The sequence below is a fragment of the Corythoichthys intestinalis genome, chromosome 5, assembly GCF_030265065.1.
Source record: "Corythoichthys intestinalis isolate RoL2023-P3 chromosome 5, ASM3026506v1, whole genome shotgun sequence".
Taxonomy (NCBI): Eukaryota; Metazoa; Chordata; class Actinopteri; order Syngnathiformes; family Syngnathidae; genus Corythoichthys; species Corythoichthys intestinalis.
The window spans coordinates 702408-725328 of record NC_080399.1 but is presented as its reverse complement, the minus strand read 5'-3'; the positions used below and the strand labels follow the sequence as shown (position 1 = coordinate 725328).

The 22921-nt window shown below is 41.8% G+C and overlaps 3 protein-coding genes and 2 non-coding genes across 7 annotated transcripts in view; 1 reads left to right on the top strand and 4 right to left on the bottom strand.

Annotated features, from left to right (window-relative positions):
- Positions 1-353: 353 nt before the first annotated feature.
- Positions 354-5617, bottom strand: zgc:114188 (40S ribosomal protein S17-like). The gene is made up of 5 exons (XM_057836292.1): positions 5465-5617; positions 2822-2973; positions 2653-2758; positions 826-891; positions 354-616 (listed from the first exon to the last, which is right to left on the bottom strand). The coding sequence occupies exons 1-5, from the start codon at positions 5465-5467 to the stop codon at positions 539-541; spliced, it is 405 nt and encodes a 134-aa protein (XP_057692275.1). The 5' UTR covers positions 5468-5617; the 3' UTR covers positions 354-538.
- LOC130916902 (small nucleolar RNA SNORA71) lies at positions 680-806 on the bottom strand. The gene has a single exon (XR_009063379.1). It is a non-coding gene; the product is annotated as a small nucleolar RNA SNORA71 (small nucleolar RNA).
- Positions 943-1073, bottom strand: LOC130916901 (small nucleolar RNA SNORA71). The gene has a single exon (XR_009063378.1). It is a non-coding gene; the product is annotated as a small nucleolar RNA SNORA71 (small nucleolar RNA).
- A 2433-nt stretch (positions 5618-8050) lies between the features above and the next one.
- commd9 (COMM domain containing 9) lies at positions 8051-14444 on the top strand. Its single transcript, XM_057836290.1, has 6 exons — positions 8051-8149; positions 8259-8375; positions 8444-8583; positions 8652-8686; positions 10524-10627; positions 10689-14444. The coding sequence occupies exons 1-6, from the start codon at positions 8096-8098 to the stop codon at positions 10812-10814; spliced, it is 576 nt and encodes a 191-aa protein (XP_057692273.1). The 5' UTR covers positions 8051-8095; the 3' UTR covers positions 10815-14444.
- The window catches only part of LOC130915979 (L-fucose kinase), a 25303-nt gene continuing 15006 nt past the window's right edge, over positions 12625-22921 (bottom strand). Inside the window, exons 15-22 of one of the 3 annotated variants that reach the window (XM_057836287.1) lie at positions 21486-21554; positions 21224-21422; positions 19581-19747; positions 19291-19518; positions 17349-17677; positions 15495-15682; positions 13048-13147; positions 12625-12869 (exon numbers count right to left, since the gene is read on the bottom strand). In XM_057836287.1, coding sequence (XP_057692270.1) covers positions 12774-12869; positions 13048-13147; positions 15495-15682; positions 17349-17677; positions 19291-19518; positions 19581-19747; positions 21224-21422; positions 21486-21554 — 1376 coding nt within the window. In that variant the 3' untranslated portion in view covers positions 12625-12773. Of the gene's footprint in view, positions 13148-15494; positions 15683-17348; positions 17678-19290; positions 19519-19580; positions 19748-21223; positions 21423-21485; positions 21555-22921 lie in introns of all 3 variants that reach the window. The other 2 variants (XM_057836288.1, XM_057836289.1) reach the window with 2 other exon arrangements.

The window sequence follows — 22921 nt, the reverse complement described above, 5'->3', positions numbered from 1 at the left end:
GTACCATGTGACGGAAAGTATTGTGCATTTTCGTCTCATCTCCTCAGATGAAAAATGCCATTAGTCTGGTTATGTTTTAGTCTACCAAAACACGTTTTTAGCTTATCGTTTTGTCGTCATGAAAAAAATGTTTGTCGACGAAACATTTTTATTATGGTTATCGTTAACGAAAACAACACTGGCTCCCAGATCGTGACCTGGACATCCCCCAATATGAACAGGAAGTGATCCACTACTCCAAAATAAGCAGGAAACAACCAAGAAACGCACCAATTTGGCCCATAAGTGTACCAAAAACAAACAGGAAGTAACTCGCAGGATCATCGTCACCTCCCCTTGCACAACTCCACAAATTGCATTTCTAGTCAAGTCTTTATTAAATTTATCAAATACAATCAAAAAACAATGACAAAAAAGTTTGTTCTACGAACAAAAACAGTCACTCGGTCAAGAAATTGGCCGTCCAGGGTGGGGAATGAGTTGGATAAGACAAATATTGTTTGTTTTGGTTTTATTAGAAGAACAAAAAAAAAAGCTTTTAAACTCCTCGGGGTTGTTTGAAGTTCATGCCGACAGTTTGCTGCGTCACCTGAAGGTTGGACAGACCGCCAAAATCCTGACGGAAGGTAAAAAATAAAGAAAAAGGTTAAAACCGCCGACGGGTCGGCTCGGGGCTTTCTGTGCGCCGGCGCCAGGGTCCGACCGGAACAGTCCGTCGGACACGGGAAAAGCCGGAGAGGCTTTCTCTTCCTGTACTATCGATGCCGGGGGCGACGGGGCGCGCCGACGGCACTTTCGATACAGGTGGGCGACGAGGACACTCACCAGCAGTTTCAGCATCTCCTTGGTGTCGGGGTCCACCTCGATCAGCTCCTGGTCCAAGGCGGAGACCTGCGCGGGAGAAGCGTTAGTTAGCGACGCGTCGTCGTCATCGGCGGCGTTTGTGCGCTAGCGCCAGGGTCTGACTGGAAATTGCGTTCCGGCAGACACGGGGAAGGCTCGCCCATTTTTTTTCTTCCTGTACTATCAATGTCACCGGCGACAGGCACGCCGGCGGCACTTTCGATACAGGGACGGACTTGCACGGAAGCGAAAGAGTTAAATTACTTTTCCCAATGAGGGAAGCCATGCTAAGGTTATCATGTTATCCCATGGTTATGGGTTTATTAGCCATGGTTGCTAAGGGAATGGCTCATTCACACACATAGGAGAATAAAACCCTATTGAAGAGGGTCCTACAAAAAAAGGAGGCGCTACTGAGCTGTGCAGCCATGCCCTTATTCAAAACCAAAATGTATTCACACTATGTTGAATAAACCTAAGAGGAGAGGCCTTTGGAAAAATTCAAGGAGGCGCCACTTAGACATTTTAAATTTGACTTTTGTATTCATTCAAATTTAATTGATTTTTATTTTTTAAAACAATTGGAAAAAAGTCGCAAAAATTTGTTATAAAAATGACAAATTTTTGTGGTGGCTGCTGGGGGGGGGGGGGGGGGGGGTGGGGGTTAAAAACGAATTTACAACAATCCTGTAAAAAAAAAAAAAAAAAGATTGCGAATTTTTTTGATCCTTCAAAATTATTTTACTCAAAAATTCTATTGACAATTTCAGAATTTTAATTTTTTGCAAGTTTCAACAAAAATACAACGGCAAAAAAAGGTAGCAAAAACATTTACTCACAAAAATTCTGCTAAATTCAAACAATGACATGGGGGGGTATGTAACAAATTCTGTTAAAAAAAGTGCACAATTTTTTGGAGGATCTTTTTGTAGTTGGATTTGACAAAAAACAAATTTCACTCAAAAATTCTATTGAAACTTTCAGAATTTTAACTTGAAAAATTGTAACCAAAAATAGTTGAGAAAAAAAAAACTAATCACAAAAATTCAGCTACATAAAATTATGTTAAATTTTGGGATCACTTCCTGTTTTGAGGGCATTTCGGGATCGCTTCCTGCTGATATGATTGATTTGGGAGCCTTTCGGGGACACTTCCTGTTGCTATCGGTTCATTTCCTGTTGATTTAGGGATTTTCCTGTTGCTATCAGGTCACTTCCTGTTTTGAGGACATTTCAGGGTCACTTCCAGCTGATATCAGATCACTTCCTATTGATACTGGTCCACTTCCTGTTGATTTGGGAACATTTTGGGGTCACTTACTGTTGATATCAGGTTAAGTTCCTGTTTATAACAGGTCACCTCCTGTTTTGGGACATTTCAGGGTCACTTCCTGTTGATTTTGAAACACTTCCTATTGATATCAGTTCACCTGTTGATTTGGGGACCTTCCAATTGATATCAGGTCACTTGCTGCTGCTCTGAATAACAGACGGTAGCTTTAAAGCTACCATTAATGTACTCAAAAAAAAAACAAAAAAAAAAACTGTATAGTCCCTTTAAAAAATATTTCAGCCTAACACTTCTCAAGCTAATGCCAACTTTCACTGGTGCTTTTTAGCCAAAAGTGTTAGTCAAAGTCAACAATAAATAGTTCAAAATATGACCCGCGTGTATTTTACTCTCTCGGGGATTAAATAAAAAATCTCCAATGGCCAAACACTGCGTAGCCAAAAAGTATTAGCTAGCCAAAGCGAATTAGCAAGCTGACACAGCCCAGGTGAGCTAACGTGAGCGGCGTGTAGACCGACCTCGGGAACGTAGTTGTCGCGCCTCTCGCGTTCCTCCTCCTGCAGCTTGATGGAGATGCCTCGGACGGGGCCTCGCTGGATGCGCTTCATCAGATGCGTGACGTAACTGAAGCGGGCGGACGCATAAGTCCCGCATTGGGAGCGCCCGTCGAGCGGTCGGTCGACTCACCCGGCGATTTTGTTTCGGAGCTTCTTGCTGGGAATGATGGCGATTTCCTCGCACACGCGCTTGTTGGTGTGAAAGTCGTTGCCCAGCCGCGTGTAATACTTCTCGATGATCACCCGGGCCGCCTTCTTCACCGTCTTGGTCCTGACGCGCCCCTGAAGAGCATCCACAAAAGTGTTCCGTTTCAGCCACAATCCAAACTAGACATTAGCTTAAACTTGTTAAGAGGATTTTAGTGGCAGGGAAATCTAATTGGTGGCCATTTTAGGACAGAAGAGCATGACTCTTGAACTGGTGGCTGTGTTGGAACAGACGACTCCCCTGATTTCATTCAAATACAACTGGTGGCCATTTTGGTAAAAGAGAATTCTTTGGCGTTACTCCACTATCATATTTTTACCCAGCAGCCATTTTGGACCAGGAAACTTCTCTAGTTTCACATCACCGTAATACTATATCGTAAATGTTAGCATTAGCGGCTAAATCCACTTGGACTAAGCTCAAAACAGCCTCTGACACAGAGTAAATGCAGCACAGATGACTTTTTTTTAAATGACGAGCCATTACGTTAAAGGAGACTTGCCAACCGTTCAACTGAACGTAAGAAACCAGAAATCATAGCAACTGGTGGCCATTTTGGAACAGGAGATGTCTCTTTTAGGACAGGAAATCTCAGACTTTACTAAAATTCTCAACTAGTGGCCATTTTGGGAGGGACTGGAGATTTCTCAGGCTTTGCCAAAATACTTCTCACTGGTGGCCACTTTGGAACAGGACACTTCTCTATCTTTACTAAAATACTCCTAACTGGCGGCCATTTTGGGACAAGAGAATTCTTTGGCTGTACTCCACCAGAATATTTTTACCCAGCAGCCCTTTTGGAACAGGAGACTTCTCAAGTTTTACTCCACTGTAATACTATACTAATAATAAAGATTAGCATTAGCGGCTAAATCCACTTGGACTGAGCCCAAAAAAAGCCGACAACGTATCAAAAACTTGAATGACGAGACATGACACTTAGGGAGACTTACCTAACGTTCAACTAAACTTGCTTTGAATCCTGAACACGTAGCAACTAGTGGCCATTTTGGAACAAGCAATCTCTCAGGTTTTACTTTAGTAAAATTCTCAACTGGGGCTGAAGGGTACTCAACTAGTGGCCATTTTGGGACAGGAGATTTCTCGGGCTTTACTAAAACACTCCTAACTGGCGGCCATTTTGGGACTAGATACTTTTTTGGCTTTTCTCCACTATAATTTTACCCAGCAGCCTTGATGGAACAGGAGACTTCTCCCGTTTTACTCCCAAAAATAAAAACAGGCAGCCATTTAGGAACAAGAAACTTCAGGTTTTACTTGACTAAAACACTCAATTGGCGGCCATTTTGGGACAGGAGCATTATTTGGCTTTACTAATATACTCCCAACTGACAGCAACTTTGGGACAAGGCAATGTTTTGGCTTTACTCCAATAAAAAAAAAAAACTTAACTGGTGGCCATTTTGGGGCAGGAAACTTCTCTGGTTTTATGCTACTGTCAAACACTCTGGGAAAGTTGATCCTTACCATTTGCCAATTACGAGTACATCCTGTGCATGTGCTTTGGCTACCGTAGCATAAAAACAAACATGCACTTCATTTTAGTTTGTTCCATGTGCAAAACCATTTACGACAAAGACAATGCATCCAAATTTTTGTAGTACAAGTTTGTGTTTGAAATGTTTTTAGCAAACCCCTGGATTTATAAAAGAAAAAAACAAAACGTGTTTAGTACATGCCTACACAACATAATAGCATATCGCTGGCGTCGGGAAAAAAACAAAAAACTGACGATAATTCTTGTTACCATCCAAAACTTGTTTGCGCTCCGCCATCAAAACAAAACAAAAAAAACATTTGAAACTCTAGTACCTTAAAATCCCAAAATGCAACTAGAGGGGGCGTTCACGTGCAATTTTCAACTCAACATGTGCTATTTATCTTAACTATGACATCACATGAAGGTGGCATTAGTACGAGTACTTTTGACAACCCTAATATATACACTCACTTATTTTAACGTTTTATCGAAACCGGTATCGAGTATTGTTTTTAGTAACGATATCGACATCGTATTCAATGGAGCACTTTGCGAACTACTAAACTGCAAATAACTCCAAAGCGAATTGATCAATTTTAGGAAGGGTAGCATCATTTTCTTCATACACTTTAGCTATAACTACCGAAATGGCTTACATTTCATATTGACCGATTAGAAAAACTCTACTACGAACGAGTAGCCTTCCTGAAACTAGAGGTTAGCATTAGCGGCTAAATCCACTTGGACTTGGAAGTCCAAAATAGCCTCGACGACGTGTGAAAGTAGCAAAATGGACTTTTTAGAAAGAAGAGACATTACATTATTGGAGACTTGCCTACCGTTCAACCGAACTTAATTAGAAAGCCGAAAACGCCGCAAGCCGGCGCTCGTAGCGTGCTTCCGTCACACTGTCTCGTTTGAGACGCCATCTGCGGCAAATAACGCCACGGAAAAGTCAAATAAAGTGGACGCGCAACTCGGATGATCAAAGCGCGTCGATGTGACGCGTTTTAACGGGAGGATGAAGTCGGATGGTCCGGCAAGGCGAGTGGGAAAATACCTACCATGTTGGATCGGTCTGGTAGAAGAGGCCTACGACATTTCCGGTGGAAGTGGATATGCGCGCGCGAGCGAGCAGAAGTGGAGAAACTGCGCCACCTGCGGCAGGAGGCTCACACTGATATATGGATGAATATTAAAGCCGATGGAAGAGAAGAGCGATTGTCGATGTGTTTGCTTAGTTGTGTTGATGGTAGCCTTGCATATATTGCAAAAGCTACCATCTATAATATTCTGATTAATAACCGTTTGACCTATCAACACCGTTCATACACCAAAACGACCGGAATTTTCATGCGACGCGAGCACTTTTTCGTTTGACACCCCAAAAGTGACCATTCGCTCAAAAACACGGGATTTTTTTGGGGGGAAAAGTGACATTTCAAAACTCTGCTTGTCCTTTTTTCCCAAATCACATCAATTACATATTTATATATATTAAAAAATCTGGACCCTAAGGGGCACAAACGCTCTATATAGTTTTGGCTAGATAGACGTACAGTTTGTCCAAAATTTGCCAAAAACATACCCATTCATTTGAAACGGCCAAAATTTCCCATCGATTTCAATGACCACAAAAACTTCCATTCGCTTCTATTGGTTTCCAACCCAAGTGGACTGATTATCAACAGGAAGTGACCCCAAAATCAACATGAAGTGGCCCGGTATTAGCAGGAAGTGACCCACAGAAATGCCCCCAAATCAGCTATGAGTAACTTGATACCAACAGGAAGTGACCCGATATCAACAGTAAGGGACCCTGAAATGGCCCAAAATCAACAGGAAGTGATTGAGAAATGCCCCATAATCAACGAGATGTGACCCAGTATCAATAGGAAGCGACCACGAAGTGCCCCAAAATCAACAGGAAGTGACCGTGAAATACCCCCCAAAAAATCAACCAAAAAGTGACCTGGTATCAACAGCAAGTGACCACAAAGTGCCCCAAAATCAACCAATAAGTGTCCACAAAGTGCCCCAAAATCAACAGGAAGTGACCGTGAAATGCCCCAATATCAAACAAAAAGTGACCACAAAGTACCCCAAAATCAACAGGAAGTGATCCTGAATTGCCCTCAAATCAACCAAAAACTGACCACGAAGTGCCCCAAAAATCAACAGGAAGTGACCGTGAAATAACCCCCCCCCCCCAAAAAAAAAATCAACCAAAAAGTGACCTGGTATCAACAGCAAGTGACCCCGAAATGCCCCAAAATTAACAAAAAGTGACCTGGTATCAACCGCAAGTGTCCTCGAAATGCGCCAAAATCAATAGGAGGTGACCACAAGGTACCCCAAAATCAACCAAAAAGTGACCACGCAGTACCCCAAAATCAACAGGAAGTGACCCTGAATTGCCTTCAAATCAACCAAAAAGTGACCACGAAGTGCCCCAAAATCAACAGGAAGTGACCGTGAAATACCCAAAAAAATTCAACCAAAAAGTGACCTGGTATCAACAGCACGTGACCCCGAAATGCCCCAAAATCAACCAAAAAGTGACCACAAAGTGCCCCAAAATCAACAGGAAGTGACCGTGAAATGCCCCAAAATCAACCAAAAAGTGACCACGAACTACCCCAAAATCGACAGGAAGTGACCCCTAAATGCACCAAAATCAATAGGAAGTGACCGTGCAATACCCAAAAATCAACCAAAAAGTGACCTGGTATCAACAGCAAGTGACCCCGAAATGCCCCAAAAATCAATAGGAAGTGACCCACTATCAACAGGAAGTGACCCTGAAATGCCCCAAAATCAACAGGAAGTGACCTGGTATCAACAGCAAGTGACCCTGAAATGCCTCAAAATCAACCAAAGAGAGACCTGGAAGTGCCCCAAAATAAATAGGAAGTGACCCAGTATCAACAGGAAGTGACCCCGAAATGCCCTAAAATCAAAAGGAAGTGATTGTGAAATACCCAAAAATCAACCAAAAAGTGACCACAAAGTGCCCCAAAATCAATAGGAAGTGACCTGGTATCAACAGCAAGTGACCCCGAAATGCCCCAAAATCAACCAAAAAGTGACCTGGTATCAACAGCAAGTGTCCTCGAAATGCGCCAAAATCAATAGGAGGTGACCACAAAGCGCCCCAAAATCTATAGGGGATGACCCAGTATCAACAGGAAGTGATCCCAAAATGCGACAAAATCAACATGAAGTGACCCTGAAATGTCCCCAAATAAACAAGTCCTCCTGTAATGGCCCAAAAACCAACAGGAAGTGACTGTGAAATACCCCAAAATCAACCAAAAAGTGACGTGAAATGCTCCAAAATCAATAGAAAGTTACCCAATATTTACAGGAAGTCCAAGAAGCCTCAAAATCAACAGGACGTGACCCAATATACTAACGTCACAGCATAGTTTTAAAGGTCGTCTATCACTACTGTGAATTTTCTTCAACAGCCCACCAAAATCACAGCCACGTAAATACAGTTTGTTAATTTGTAAATCCGTAAATAAATCGGCGAATTAGGAGGGAGGGGGTAACTTTTTTTTTTGGGCGGCGAAATTACACACCGGTGTAGTTCACACTCCAGATCAGCGGGTGGCAGGACAGCAGCCCTTAAGTTGTTTGCCGACCGACAAAAAGCAGCAGCACCCGAGGTGGGTGGTCAGGTGACTATCAAGATGGCCGCCACGCTGTCAAGCGAACATTTCGACAATTTGCAGCTTCTTCTAAAGGTTTGAGCCATCTTCGCGTTGTTTTGCATTCGCATGCGAATCGCATGCGAAGCGGCGGTTAGCTCCGATGATCTAAACTCCGATTGCGGTTTTTGTTTTCTTTGTTGAGGCGCCATCCAAAGAGTTGGTGAAGGACTTGTGCGCGCAAAGTTACGAAGACCCAAGCGCCGAGTTGACTCGCAAGGCCTCCGCCGCGCTAGCTGTCCCCGAAGCTCAGGCGGCTGAGGTATTGTAGCCAAAAGCGCAAGCGGCCGGGCCGCCATGATGGTACAGAGGGCGTTCGCTTTCTTTCAGCTGCTCCGCTCGCTGCGCGCTCTCTCCGCTCACGTGGTCTTCCACAACCTGAACTCTCCCGCGCACGTCGTCCAAATTTTCCCCGATAACTTCCACGCCAGCCTGAAGAACCTGCTCGCCAAGATCTTGTTAGAGAACAGGTCAGCGCTCTCTCGGTCAGCGTCCGCTTTTTCCAATCGCCTCACTCACGCTCGCGATGTTTTCCCAGCGCTGCGTGGAAAGCGGAAGCTGTCAAGAGACAAGGTGAGTCTTAAGCTCACGTTTCCGGGCCTTCAAAGTTAAAGGTCGACCGATATGGGATTTTCCGGTTGAAAACTGCAACAAAACCATTTTTTTTTCTAAAGCACGCCGATTATGAAAAGTAATCGAAACACTTGTTATAGTAAAACCTAATACAGTATTAAAAATGAAACTGGCCACTAGATGGTGCAAAATCACAATGAACAAACATCACCCAAATAATGATCCATTAGAACTTGAATCCATTTTAACGGGCTGCAAGTGTGATGTAGTTATTGCCACCATCTGTTATGTGCCAAAGGTAAGTAACAGGTGCTGTTAATTACACAAACTGGAGAAGAATCACATGATTTTTCAAAGGGCGTCAATACCTTTGTCCGGCCCATTTTTGGAGTTTTTTTTTTTTTTTTTTTTTTGGCGCGACCCGTTAATGCGTTCAAATAAAAAGTTAAATGGACAATTGCGTAAATGAACAGGAAGTGACCCATAAATAACCCCATAAGAAAATTAAAATTAATTAAAATAATAATTTAAAATTGAGTCAAAAGAATTCAGCCACATAAAAAAAAAGTTTTTTTTACAATATTTTTATTTAAAAAAAAAAAAAAAAAAAAAACGGTTAAAAAAATTGACAAATTTCATGCAACTGAATTTTCACGATACTTTTTTGCAAGGGGATTTTTGTTCCATTTTACAAAGAAAATTACAATTTCTGAAAATTTCAACCAAAAAAATAATTTACAACAACCAATTTTTTTTTTACTTTTTCTAACAATTGTTGAATTGTTTTTTTTTTTTTTAACCCAGCCCCTCCCCAAAATGTCATCATTGTTTGAGTTCAACAGAATTTGATGCAACTGAATTTTTGCATGAAAATTTGGAAACAATTTTTGAAGCGGGATTTTTGGTACAATTTTTTAAATTAAAATTTCAATAGAATTTTGAATTGAAAATACCCTTTTTATATATATAAAATCCAGTTTCAGTATTTCCATTTCCATTTTTTGGGAAACATTTTTTGCAGAGGGATTTTTGTTACAATTTTTTTTTTTTTTTTTTTTACAAGTTCTGAAAATAGAATTTTTAATTGAAACAAACTCATTTTTTAATATAAAATCCAGTTACAAAAAACTTTTTTTTTTAAACCGCCCCCACCCCCCAAAAATATGTTGTTGTTTGATTTAACAGAATTTTATGCAACTGAATTTTTGCGAGTAAATTTTTCGGGAAACATTTTTTTGCAGTGGGATTTTTGTTACAATTTAAAAAAAAATTCAAATTAAATTTCTGAAAATTTCATTAGAATTTTTAATTTTTTGATCTAATCCAGTTACAAAAAATGTTGCAACTATTTTTAATTTAAAAAAAAATCTAAATTGTAAAAAAGTCAGTTTTAATTTAACAGAATTTTATACAACTGAATTTTTGCGAGTAAATTTTTTTGCAACCATTTTTTGCAGCGGGATTTTTGTTACAATTTAAAAACAACTAAAATTACATTTCTGAAAATGTTTATAGAATTTTTACTGTTTTTTTTTTCCAAATCAAATCAGTTAAAAAAAATTTTAAGAATTGTTGCACCAAAAAAAATTGTCATTGTTTTAATTTAACAGAATTTTATGCAACTGTACTTTCACGATTTAAATTTTTCACTAAACGTTGCATAAACAAATGGCACCATTTTGCAATAAATGGAGGGCTGTGGGACGTTATCGCTGGAAATTTCTCAAAACTGATAGCAGCACAAACAATGGACATCATTTTTATATACATTTGCGTCTGATGGGGTCGGTCGCAACTTCACGGAGGTTTAAAAAGTCCTCAATTTTTGCCGGGGCAGCCTCGCTTCCCCAGCTGAAGTCGGTGGAGTGGCGGGTGGACATGGCGAGCGGCTCGGACGCGCTCCGTCGGATGTGCGTCCCCACGTGCCTGCTCCGCCTTCAGGTAGGTGACAATGTACCTCGCACGCACGCACTTAAATACAGAGCGCGTGCGTGATCGGCAGACGGAGGACGCGCGCGAGGATTCCGTCTCCGTGGCCACGGTGGAGCTGAGCCGGGAAAGTCTGGACACCATGTTGGACGGGCTGGGACGCATCCGGGACCAACTGTCTGCGGTCGCCGGGAAGTGATGACGTCATTGCCGGAGGAAGGACTCGTTATATGGAAGTACTCTGTGCCATCAGTTTAAATTTGAATTTCTAACAAGCTTTTTTTTTTTTTTTTTTCTTCAGTGTCAGTTCTAATGCTGAAATTTGTCATAGTTGGAATTCAGTTGTAAAAAAAAAAAAATCAGTCACAAAAATTCAATTGCATAAAATTCAGTAAATTCTTGTCATTGCTTTTATTTTTTTATTTTTTTTGAGAGGGGGGTTTAATTTTAACAATTGTTGGAAAAAATAATGTAAAAAAAATAGTTTCAGTAGTAGTATTCGTTTTGTAGCTAGATTTTTTCCCCCCAATATTTTTATTTTTTTATTCAATCAAATTCAATTGAAGTTTTCAGAAATTTAATTTTAATTTTTTCCCAAAAAAATCCTGCTGCAAAAAAACTTGCGGAAATAGTTGCAAATTATTATTTTTTTAGGGGTTGTGGGGGGGTTTAAAAACTGAATTTACAACAATTTTTAGAAAAAATCTTAAAATAGCGACAATTTTTGTAACTGGATTTGATACCAATTTTTTTTTTATTTCAACAAAAAATTCTATTGAAATTTTCGGGATTTAATTTTCAGTTTTTTAAAATTGTAACCAAAATGCTGATTTAAAAAAAAAATGGATTTACAACATCTGTTAGGAAAAAAAATAGCTGCAAAAAGATTTTGGGGTCTTTTTGTAATTGGATTTGACAAAAACAAATTTCATACAAATTTTCAGAATTTAAATTTTTTACAAATTGTCACCAAAATGCTGCTGCAAAAATGTTTGCAAAAAAATGTACTCACAAAAATTCAGTTGCATAAAATTCTGTTGAATTCAAATGAAATTTTTAGGGGGAAGGGGATTTTGGAAAAAAAAATGTATTTACAACAATTGTTAGAAAAATTCTGTAAAAAAAAAAAAAAAAAAAGTGGCAAAATTTTTTGGGTCTTTTTGTAGCTGAAATTGACAAACAAATTTCAATCAAACGTTCTAATGACATTTTCAGAAATTTTAATTTTTTAAAAATTGTAACTGAAATCCCACTACAAAAAAATAGTTGCAAAAAACTTTAATTGCGAAAAATCAGTTACATAAAATTCTGTTAAATTAAAACTATTTTTTTTCCCGGGGGGGGTTAAAAAAAAAGTTGCAAAAAATGTATTTTTGTAACTGGATTTTTATCCCACCCAAATGTTTTTTTTTTTATTCTTATTAAAAAAAAACAAAATTTGATAGTCATTTTTTAAAATATTGCAACAAATATCCCGCTGCAAAATATAGTTGCAAAAATTCAGTTGAAGCAATGTCAATTTTTGTAGCTTTTTTTTTTTTTTTTTTTAATCAAAAAATATTGTTAAAAAAAAGTCATTCTTTTGCAAAGAAATTTTTGTGTTTGAATTTTTGGCTCAGTTTTGATTGATTGATTTATTTTAAATAGAAAAAAAAATCTTTTTGCAATTTTGTTGGATCAACATTTTTGTGACCATATTTTGATGCTGCTGCAAAAAAAAAAAAATCAAGTATTAGAAATTCAAACTCTAGTGGCTCAGATTTTGGGATTTTTTTTGTTTTTTTTTTGTCTGGACGCTTGTTGCTAGGCAGATGTTGCAACCGCCCACGGCGAAGATTGACTCCCAGAAGACACTCGCGCATTGTTCAAATCATTGAAGGTGTCATGCCAATAACATGTTTTTCATACTGGCCGGAGTACAGTGAGTCCCTCTGTGTCTATTTGCACCGTGTGGACACTGAAGTCTCCCACGCCCTGAAACGCACCGTCGCGTTAACAAATACGTCGAGGCGGCGGAAGAGTCGACTCACCGGCGTACGGGCGAGGACGTCGAAGACGGCGTCCTTCCGGTCGGGGAGGCGGGTCAGCAGGCAGAGGAAGCCGCCGCCCCCGGCGCCGGCTAGGCATTGCCCCATCGCCAGAGGCCGCAGCGCCTCTATCACGGCTCGCACGGCGGCCGGCTCGCAGCCCGGCGCCATCCGCTTCTTGTGACGCCACGAGCGATCCAGGCAAACGCCCAGCGCCGACAGACAACCTGGCGTCACGAGACGTTCATCTTTATTGCGGCAAAAGTACATGTATTTGACCAAAAATGCCACCAAAAAAAAACTGAATAAAGAAAGTACTATAAAGATATTTCAAAAGGCTACGTATATGAAATACTTCAAGGTATAGGTGCAGAAACGACAATTAGACTAAAATGACACGCTCACCGTCTTGGCAAGCTTTGGCACAGTCCTCGGCATTGGCGACCAGTTCGCCGACGTTGCGCACCATCGCGGGTAGACGACTATACCAGCTGCGCACCACATCCTGTCAATAGAAATGCAGACTATTTCAGGGTTGCTTTCTGTTGATTTGGGGCCATTTTGTAGCCAAATCCTGTTGATATCGGGTCACTTCCTGTTGACTTGGCTGCATGTCAGGGTCACTACTGTTGATATTGGCTCACTTCCTGTTGATATCAGGTCAGTTGTTGATTTAGTGGCATTTCAGGGTCACTTTTGTTCAGGAAAAATAGACCGGAAATGTGTCAAATAAACAATACGTGACCCACAAATGACCTAAAAACAGAATGTGACCTGAAATGCTCTATACTTAACAGGAAGTGACTAGCAAATGACCCTAAATCAACAAGAAGTGACCAAAATAAACAGGAAATGTGGAAAATAAACAGGAAGTGACCCACAAAAGATCTACAAATCAAGAGGATGTGACCTGAAATGCTTGATACTTAACAGGAAGTGACCCACAAATGACCCAAATCAACAGGAAGTGACCAAGATAAACAGGAAGTGACCCACAAATGACCTAAACTTCAACAGGTTGCGACCTATAATGCCCTATACTTAACAGGAAGTGACCCACAACAGGAAGGGGCCCAAAATAAACAGGAAGTGACCAACAAATGATCTCCAAATCAACAGGAAATGACCCACAAATGAGCTCCAAATCAACAGTAAGTGACCCACAATGAGCCCAAAAGCAACAGGAAGTGACCAAAATAAACAGGATGTAACCCACAAATGACCTAAAATTCAACAGAATGTGACCTGAAATGCGCAATACTTAACAGGAAGTGACCCACAAATGATCTACAAATCAACAGGATGTGACCTGAAATGCTTGGTACTTAACAGGAAGTGACCAAAATAAACAGGAAGTGACCCACAAATGACCTAAACTTCAACAGGAAGTGAGCTGAAATGCTTGATACTTAACAGGAAGTGACCCACAAATGACCTAAACTTCAACAGGTTGCGACCTATAATGCCCTATTCTTAACAGGAAGTGACCCACAACAGGAAGGGGCCCAAAATAAACAGGAAGTGACCCACAAATTATCTCCAAATCAACAGTAAATGACCCACAAATGATCTCCAAATCAACAGGAAGTGACCCACAATGAGCCCAAAAGCAACAGGAAGTGACCAAGATAAACAGGATGTAACCCACAAATGACCTAAAATTCAACAGAATGTGACCTGAAATGCGCAATACTTAACAGGAAGTGACCAAAATAAACAGGAAGTGACCCACAAATGACATAAAATCAACAGGATGTGACCTGAAATGCCATATACTTAACAGGAAGTGACTAGTAAATGACGGAAGAAGTGAGGAAGTGATCAAAATAAACAGGAAATGTGCAAAATAAACAGGAAGTGACCCACAAATGATCTACAAATCAACAGGAAGTGGCCCAAAATATACAGGAAGTGACCCACAATGGACCCAAAAGCAACATGTGACCAAAATAAACAGGAAATGTGCAAAATAAACAAGACGTGACCCACAAATGACTTACAATTCAACAGGATGTGACCTGAAATGCCCTATAGACAAGTTTCCTGAGCGAAAAATGGGCGGCGCCATCTTGGACAATGTCTGCCTCGAACTTCCGGTTCAGAAAAAAAAACGACAAGCAGAGACTCACGGAATCTCCATAAATGGATTCAGCACGACTTTGATGAGATTGTTCTTATCAGTTGGTTGATCATTCGTGGACAAAACTATAACAACCTGTCAGCCTGTGTTGACGTGAGATATAGATTGATACGCCCAATATGAGATGAAATTACACGTTATATTACATTTGCCCAATGCAGAAGGTCTGACACGGATTTTGTTGTTACAAGGAAATACTACAAGCTAAAAAAATAGTATGTCATTCTTTTTTTATTGCATGTAATGATTGCAATAAAAAAACATTTGGACAACATGATTCCATTTCTTGTTTTATTTAAAACGATTGGTGCATGTGCGAAATAGGTCAATAAATCACAATTTATAAAATGATTCGAAAAATATTAACCAAGTGATCCACAAATGACCCAAAAGCAACACTAAGTGGCCAAAATAACCAGGAAGTGACAACAAATGACCTGAAAATCAACAGGATGTGACCTGAAATGCCCTATACTTAACAGGAAGTGACGAGTAAATGACCTCAAATCAACAGGAAATGCGCAAAATAAAAAGGAAGTGACCCACAAGTCACCTAAAAGTCTAGTGGAAGCGACCAGGAAATGACCTCAAATCAACAGGAAATTACCCAAATAAACCGGACGATTATAATTTATAAAATTATTGACGTGAATGTTACGAGGTGACGCCCCTGTCCTTAAGATGGCCGACGAGTGAGGACGTCCGCTCTAACCTGCAGCAGGTTGCGCGCCAGTCTGGTCTTCCCTGTGTAGACCAGCAGGAGGTGGCGCTCCAGGGTCTGGACGAAGCCGTCCGGGGTGCGCTGCCGCTCCGCGAGCACCCGCAGCGGCAGGCGCGCTTGGGAGCGCCCCACCTTGATGCCGCCCTCCAGACCTCCCACCTGGTCCTGCCAGCCGCCCCCTGAGTGAGGGAAAAGCGCCATTTTGAATGGTAGCTTTGCACTTATATATTTTTTTCTATTTATTATTTTTTTAGAATATATAATAATAATAGAATTATTACTATTTGTTATTTAAACAATATTTTCAAGTGAACCTGAAATGGCCCAAAATCAACAGGAAGTTACCTGCCATTTACAGGAAGTGACTCCAAAATGTCCCCAAATCAACAGGATTTGGAATGATAGCAACAGGAAGTGACCCTGAAATGCCCCCTGGATCAACAGGTAGTGACCCAATATCAACAAGAATTGACCCAAAATATTAAAAGAAAGTGGCCCTGAAATCCCCCCAAAATCAACAGGATGTTACCCGATATCTACCGGAAGTAACCCCAAAATGTCTTCAAATGAACAGAAAGTGACCCTGAAATGCCCCCAAATCAACAGGAAGTGACCCAAAAATGTCCCCAAATAGACAGGAAGTGACCTGTTATCTACAGGAAGTGACCCCAAAATGTCCCAGAATCAAGAGAATTTGGAATGATAGCAACCGGAAGTGACCCTGAAATGCCCTCCAATCAACAGGAAATGACCTGATATCTACAGGAAGTCACCCTGAAATGCCCCAAAATCAACAGGAAGTCAACCCGAAATGGCCTATCATCAACAGGAAGTTACCTGATATCTACAGGATCTACTATCTCATATAGTATATAGAAAGCTAAATCCAGTGTTAGTGTCTAGCGGTGTCTTAAAGCAGTGGACTTCTCTGGCAGGTTCTTTTTGTACCACGACAGGAAGTGACCCAAATAAACAGGAAATGTGCAAAATTAACAGGAAGTGACACACAAATCACCTGATATCTACACTATCTACTATCACGTATAGTATATAGAAAGCTTAATGCAGTGTTAGTGACTAGCAGTCATCTTAAAGCAGTGGACTTCTCTGGCAGGGTCTTTTTGTACCACGATAGGAAGTGACCCAAATAAACAGGAAGTGCCCTAAAATCAACACAAAGTGACTAAAACAATCAGGATTTGACCTAAATACACAGGAAATGCTCTATACTCAACAGGAAGTAACTAGGAAATGACCCAAAATCAAGAAGTGACCAAAATAAACAGGAAATGTGCATACTCAACAGGAAGTGACCCCAATAAATATGAAATTTGCAAAATAAACAGCAACTGACCCACAAATGACCTAGAAATCAACAGGAAGTGATCCAAAATACCCTACAATCAACAGGAAGTGACCCAAATAAACAGGGAATGTGCAAAATTAACAGGAAGTGACACACAAATTACCTGAAATCTACAGTATTTACTATCACATACAGTATATGGAAAGCTGAATGCAGTGTTAGTGACTAGCGGCCATCTTAAAGCAGTAGACTTCTCTGGCAGGTTCTTTTTGTACCACCACAGGAAGTGACCCAAATAAACAAGTAATGTGCAAAATTAACAGGAAGTGACCCACAAATTACCTGATATCTACAGGAAGTAACCCAATGTGGCCCAAAATATTAACCGAAAGTGACCCTGAAATCAACAGGAGGTGACCCGACACAGCAACCATCACAGCAAAACTACCATTTTTTCTAAGGTAAATTTTCTTTAAAAAAACAATTTCTTTCAAATTGAGTTGAAAAAAAATCAATTTCAAAAAACGAGTGTGGTGCACCTGTGGTGAGAACTTGTTCCAAGTGCAGCACGTCGTGTATGAGCGCATCCCGGCTGTAGGACCGCCCCGTGGCTTCGTAGATAGCCGCCAACAACGCCCCCGCCAGGATGCTGCTGGTACCTGCGGGTCAGCGTCGCGTCGTGTCATCAAGCCTCCCCTCCCCCGTGTCAACCGGCGTCTCTCACCGAGTCCCGAGCCGGTGGGTAGCGACGACCATCCGTGGAGCTCCAGACCGCCGCCCCAGCGAGACGTCAGCTGACACTCAAGAGTTTCCGGGGAGGACGGTGACACCACGCCGGCGCACACGCACGCCGCCTTTAGCAGAGCCCCTGGAACACACACGCGTCTGTCATGTGACCGCGCTAGCTATCATTTTACACTCAACGGGAAGTCTGAATGGGCACATTGGCCTGTTAATTTGAATGTTATGCGGCCAGAAGGGTCCTGTCTTTAAGATGGCCGACAAGTAACATCTTGCCTAATAGCTATATATGTACACATATGAGTATATGTGATATCTATGGGGCATGATGGCCTTCCTAAATATCAAATTGAGCAGTGTTTTTCAACCACTGTGCCGTGGCGTTGTGTCTAGTGTGCCGTGGAAAATCATCCACGTTCGCCTAATTGATGTTAAAATGTTTGTCCAATGGTCGTTGATCATGCAATACTCCGGGCAGCTAGCAGAGTGCGGCTAGTGGTGGCAGCTAGCCGGCCGCCAACAGCCAAGCCAGTTAGTGGCAGCAGTCAGCTAGCAGTGACCAGCTAGAGGCAGCAGCTAGCCGGCCGCCACCGCCGACAGCCAAGCCAGTTAGCGGCAGCGGTCAGCTAGCAGTGACCGGCTAGAGGCAGCAGCTAGCCGGTCCCCACCGCTAGCAGCCAAGCCAGCTAGTGGCAGCGGTCAGTTAGCAGTGTCCTAGCTGGCTGGCCGGCAAGCTAGCGCCGACCAGCTAGCGGTCGCCAAACCAGCAGTGTCCGGCTAGCAGCAGTGGCCAGCTAGCGGCGGCGGCGGCCAGCTAGCGCCGACCAGCTAGCTGTCGCCAAGCCAGCAGTGTCCGGCTAGCGGCAGTGGCCAGCTAGCGGCGGCAAGCTAGCAGTGTCAAGTTAGCTGTGTCAGCTAGCCGGCTGCCAACGCTACCAGCCACGTTAGCTAGCGGCAGCGGTCAGCTAGCAGCGACGTCCAGCTAGCTGTAGCCAAGCCAGCGGCGTCCGGCTAGCAGCGTCCGGCTAGCGGTGGTGGCCGGCTAGCGGCGGCCAACTAGCAGTGTCAAATTAGCGGCAGCAGCTAGCCGGCCGCCACTGCGAGCAGCCAAGTCTGCTAGCGGCCAGTTAGCAGCGGGGGTCAGCCAGCTAGCCGTGTCCAGCTAGTGGCGGCTGTCAGCCAGCTAGCAGCGCCAGTCAGAGAGCCACCGGCGGCCAGCTAGCGGCAGCCAGCTAGCTAGCGGTGGTGGCAGTCAGCTAGCTGAAGGCGGCTAGCAGCGGCGTAGCTAGCTAGCTAGCTAGCAGTGGCGGCCATCCAGCGATGGCCGGCCAGCTAATGGCAGGCTAGCTAGCGGAGGCGGTCAGCTAGCTAAAGGTGGGTAGCGGCAGCCTAGTGGCGGGGGACCGCTGGCTAGCAGCGGCGGCCAGTTAGCAGTGTACAGCTAGCTATTGTTAATATAGTTGCCAACCATTTTTACATTTTTTGATAGTGGAGAGCCATGTTTTGTTTTTTTTTAATGAAAAAAGTGTGCCGTTGCTCTAAAAAGGTTGAAAAACACTGACATAGAGTATATAGGAAGATAGATGCCGTGTTAGTGACTAGCGGCCATCTTAAAACAGTGGACTTCTCTGGCAGATTCTTTTTGTGTACGTGTGCTACAAGTGCATGTACTTGACCAAATATGATTTAGGCAATTATGCTAGGAGGCTAACAATAGGCGATATCGACGATTCAGGTTACCGGGGGCGTTGGGCTGGCAGTAGTCCCAGAGGTCTTCCACGGTCTCGCACAGCGTCTCCGTGGCCACGTCGGAGTCCCGCCCCCCGGCGCGGCTGACCAGTAAGAGGCGCGGCGCCCGGACGCGCCTCGCCCGGGCGCCGATAGGTCGCCGGCCGTCGATCTTTACCGCCACGTTGGTCACGCAGCCGCCGTGCTCGAAGGCCAGGGGCGGAGTGTCGCTCCAGCCGCCTGCAACGCAGTCGCCGTCACTTCTCTGAAACGCCAGCGAAGGTTTGGCCAAGGTTTTTCACCGGCGAGGTCGATCCTGGCGGGACACTCGGCTTCGTGCCACCGATCGTGAGGCGGGAGATCCCCCTGGCTGATTTCCGCAAACTTCTGCGACGACATCACGGCCCGGCGGAGCAGAACCTGAGCGGCGCCCTCGTAGTGGCGCGCCGCCCGCACCAGCAGGTCTGGCCTGCGGGGGAAATTTGAACAGCACGTTGACGTGGGGTACAGTTTTAAGCCTTCGCCACACACTTTCAGTGCCATTGAAGATAACAGACCTGGAACGCGCGGCGTCCAATCATGCTCAGGGTTAATACAGTTTGTTATAATCCAAAGCAGAGTTCAATTTCTCATGGAAATGTCCCAATATAGACAGGAAATGACCAAAATCAACAGGAAGTGACCAAAACAAACAGGAATTGTGCTAAATAAACAGGAAGTGACCCACAAATGACTTAAAATTTAAAAGAAAGTGACCCAAAATGCCATACAATTAACAAAAAGTGACCAAAGAAAACAGACAATGTGCTAAATAAACAGGAAGTGACCCAAATAAACAGGAAGTGTGCAAAATTAACAGGAAGTCACCCACAAATGACCTAAAAATCAACAGGTTGTGACCTGAAATGCCCTACACTCAACAGGATCTGACCAGGAAATGACCCAAAGCAATCAAAAAGTTACCCATATAAACAGGAAATGTGCAAAATAATCAGGAAGTGACCTGAAATGCCCCGTACTCAACAGGAAGTGACCCAAAATCAACAGAAATTGACCCAAATAAACAGGAAATGTGCAAAATTAACAGGAAGTGACCCAAATAAACAGGAAATGTGCAAAATTAACAGGAAGTGACACAGAAATGATCTAACTATCAACAGGAAGTGACCAAAAAATGCCCCACAATCAACAGGAAGTGACCCCGAATAAACAGGAAATGTGCAACATGAACAGGAAATTACCCACAAATGACCTATCAACAGGAAGCGACCCAAAATCAACAGGAAGTGACCCAAAATGAACAGGAAATGACCCAAATAAACAGGAAATGACCAACAAATGATCTAAATCTCACAGGATGTGACCTGAAATTCCCCATACTCAACAGGAAGTGACCCAAAATCAACAGGAAATGTGCAAAATTAACAGGAAGTGACTCACAAATGACCTAACTATCAAAAGGAAGTGACAAAAAATGCCCCACAATCAACAGGAGGTGACCCAAATAAACAGGAAATGTGCAAAATGAACAGGAAGTGTCCCACAAATGACCCAGCAATCAACAAGAAATGAGCCAAAATCAACAGCAAGTGAGCCTGTAAGTACCCCAAAATGAACAGGGTGGGACCTGGATTTGCACCTGAATTAACAGGAAGTAGAGCCAAATGAACAGATATTGATAGCCATCACATATAGTTAGACGCGTCATGCTGTTCACACCTGTCGGCCATGTTGCGTCAGTGCCAAACCTTTTAGAAATAGCTCTGAATTTTCAAACCATTTTCCATCAACATCTGAGATGCAGCTTTTTAACAGCGTGAATCACAGCCACATTAATATAAACCAAACCGTTTGAAAATCAGTATTTTAAACAAGAAAATGACACCTTGACGTTCAACATTTAGCTCTGAAACTGACGTTGAAAGAGAGTGTGAATATGACCAACCTGCCCAGCCAATGTGCTCGCTGCGCCGCCAGAGCCCGGACCCCGCCCTTCAGATCGCCCTTTTCCAACAGCGAGTAGGCGGCGCTCCAGCCGCGGTTGGCGGCCGGCCCGCTCCTCAGCCCGCCGCCGCCCTCCGCCTCGGCCCAACACGACAAGACGTCTGCCACGCACGCCAGGCAGCGGGCCGACACGCCCATCTCTGGGTGTGTTCCGATGTTTCAGGAGACTATTTACCGGAAGGGGGCGTACCGTACGTACTAACCGGGGACACGAGCGTCCTCGCGTGACTTCTCCTCTTCCTCCTCACACTCGGCTCCGTTTCCCCCTGCCACTGTCGGGTGATATTTAATCAAAATATCACCAGCCCAAAAAATCGTAATAATTCTGTTGCAAAAAAATCATTCCAAAATTTTTGTAGCTGAATTGAAAATATAAAAAAAAAAAAACAATTTTAGCCAAAAGAATTCTGTTGCAAAAATTGTCATTCCAATAAAATTAAAAAATATATGTATTAAATAATAAAAGAAATTGTTAAAAAAAAAAAAAAAAAAATCAGCTACAAGAAATTCCGTAAAATCTTTGAGAGTCATTTTTTCAACAAATTTTTAAATAGTAATTGAAAAAAATAATAATAATTGAAAATTCATAAGGCAAATTTCGCTCCAAAAAATCCTGTAGCCAAATTTGACGTGCAAAACAATTTTGTGGCAAAAACTTTTTTGGGGCTGAAATTTTTTAATAAATTAAAAATAAATATGATACAAAAAAATTAGCGAAAATTCAGGTCCGAAAAATTCAGCCGCAAAAAATTTGGTGGCAAAAATTTCTAATTTTTTTTTTGTTGCTTAATGGGTTTTTTTCTTTTAAATTAATCAATACAAAAATTTCAGTTGTAAAAAAATATTGTGGTATAAAATTCAGTCCAAAATTTTTAAGCTAAATGTTTAAAATAAAAATTATTGAAAGGATTCTGGTGTGAGACTTCACTTGCAAAAAAATTTTGTGTGAAAATCTTTTTAGCTGAATCTTTAAATAAATATATACAAAAAAAATTCAGTAGCAAAAATTCAGACACAAAGAATTAAGCCACACAAAAAAAAAATGTGGCAAAAACTTTTTGAGCTGGATCTTCAAATAAATATCATACAAAAAAATTCAGTTGCGAAAATTCAGGTGCGAAGAATTTAGCTACAAAACAAATTTGTGGCAAAAATTTCAAATTTTTTGTTGCTTCAATTTTTTAAAGAAAATTAGCCAAAACAAAAAAATTCAGTTGCAAAAGAATATTATGGCAAAAATTTCAGTGCAAAATTTTCAGCCGAAATTTTAAATAAGTAATAATTATTGAAAGAATTCTGGTGTGAAACTTCACTTGCAAAAAAAAAATTGTGGCAAAAACTTTTTAGCTGAATCTTTAAATAAATATCATACCAAAATCAGTAGCGAAAATTCAGGTACGAAGAATTTTTACGAAAAAAAAAATGTTGTGGCAAAAATTTCAATTTTTTTTGTTATCTTTTTTTAACAAAAAAAACCGGTTGCAAAAAAATGTTGTGGCAAAAAATAAGGTCATTTTTTTGCTGAATTTTTACATAAATTAAATAATAATTATTGAAAGAATTCTGATGTGAAACTTCACTTGCAAAAAAAAAATTGTGGCAAATACTTTCTAGCTGAATCTTTAAATAAATATCATAC

Bases quoted from the DNA above. Each gene is read 5' to 3' on its own strand.
- zgc:114188 (XM_057836292.1), bottom strand. The intron at 2,759-2,821 runs GTGAGTCGACCG...CGCCCGCTTCAG, and splicing joins CTCCGAAACAAAATCGCCGG to TTACGTCACGCATCTGATGA. The intron at 892-2,652 runs GTCGGTCTACAC...TCTCCCGCGCAG, and splicing joins GCGACAACTACGTTCCCGAG to GTCTCCGCCTTGGACCAGGA.
- commd9 (XM_057836290.1), top strand. From the start codon at position 8,096: ATGGCCGCCACGCTGTCAAGCGAACATTTCGACAATTTGCAGCTTCTT. The intron at 8,150-8,258 runs GTTTGAGCCATC...TTCTTTGTTGAG, and splicing joins ATTTGCAGCTTCTTCTAAAG to GCGCCATCCAAAGAGTTGGT. The intron at 8,376-8,443 runs GTATTGTAGCCA...GCTTTCTTTCAG, and splicing joins CCGAAGCTCAGGCGGCTGAG to CTGCTCCGCTCGCTGCGCGC.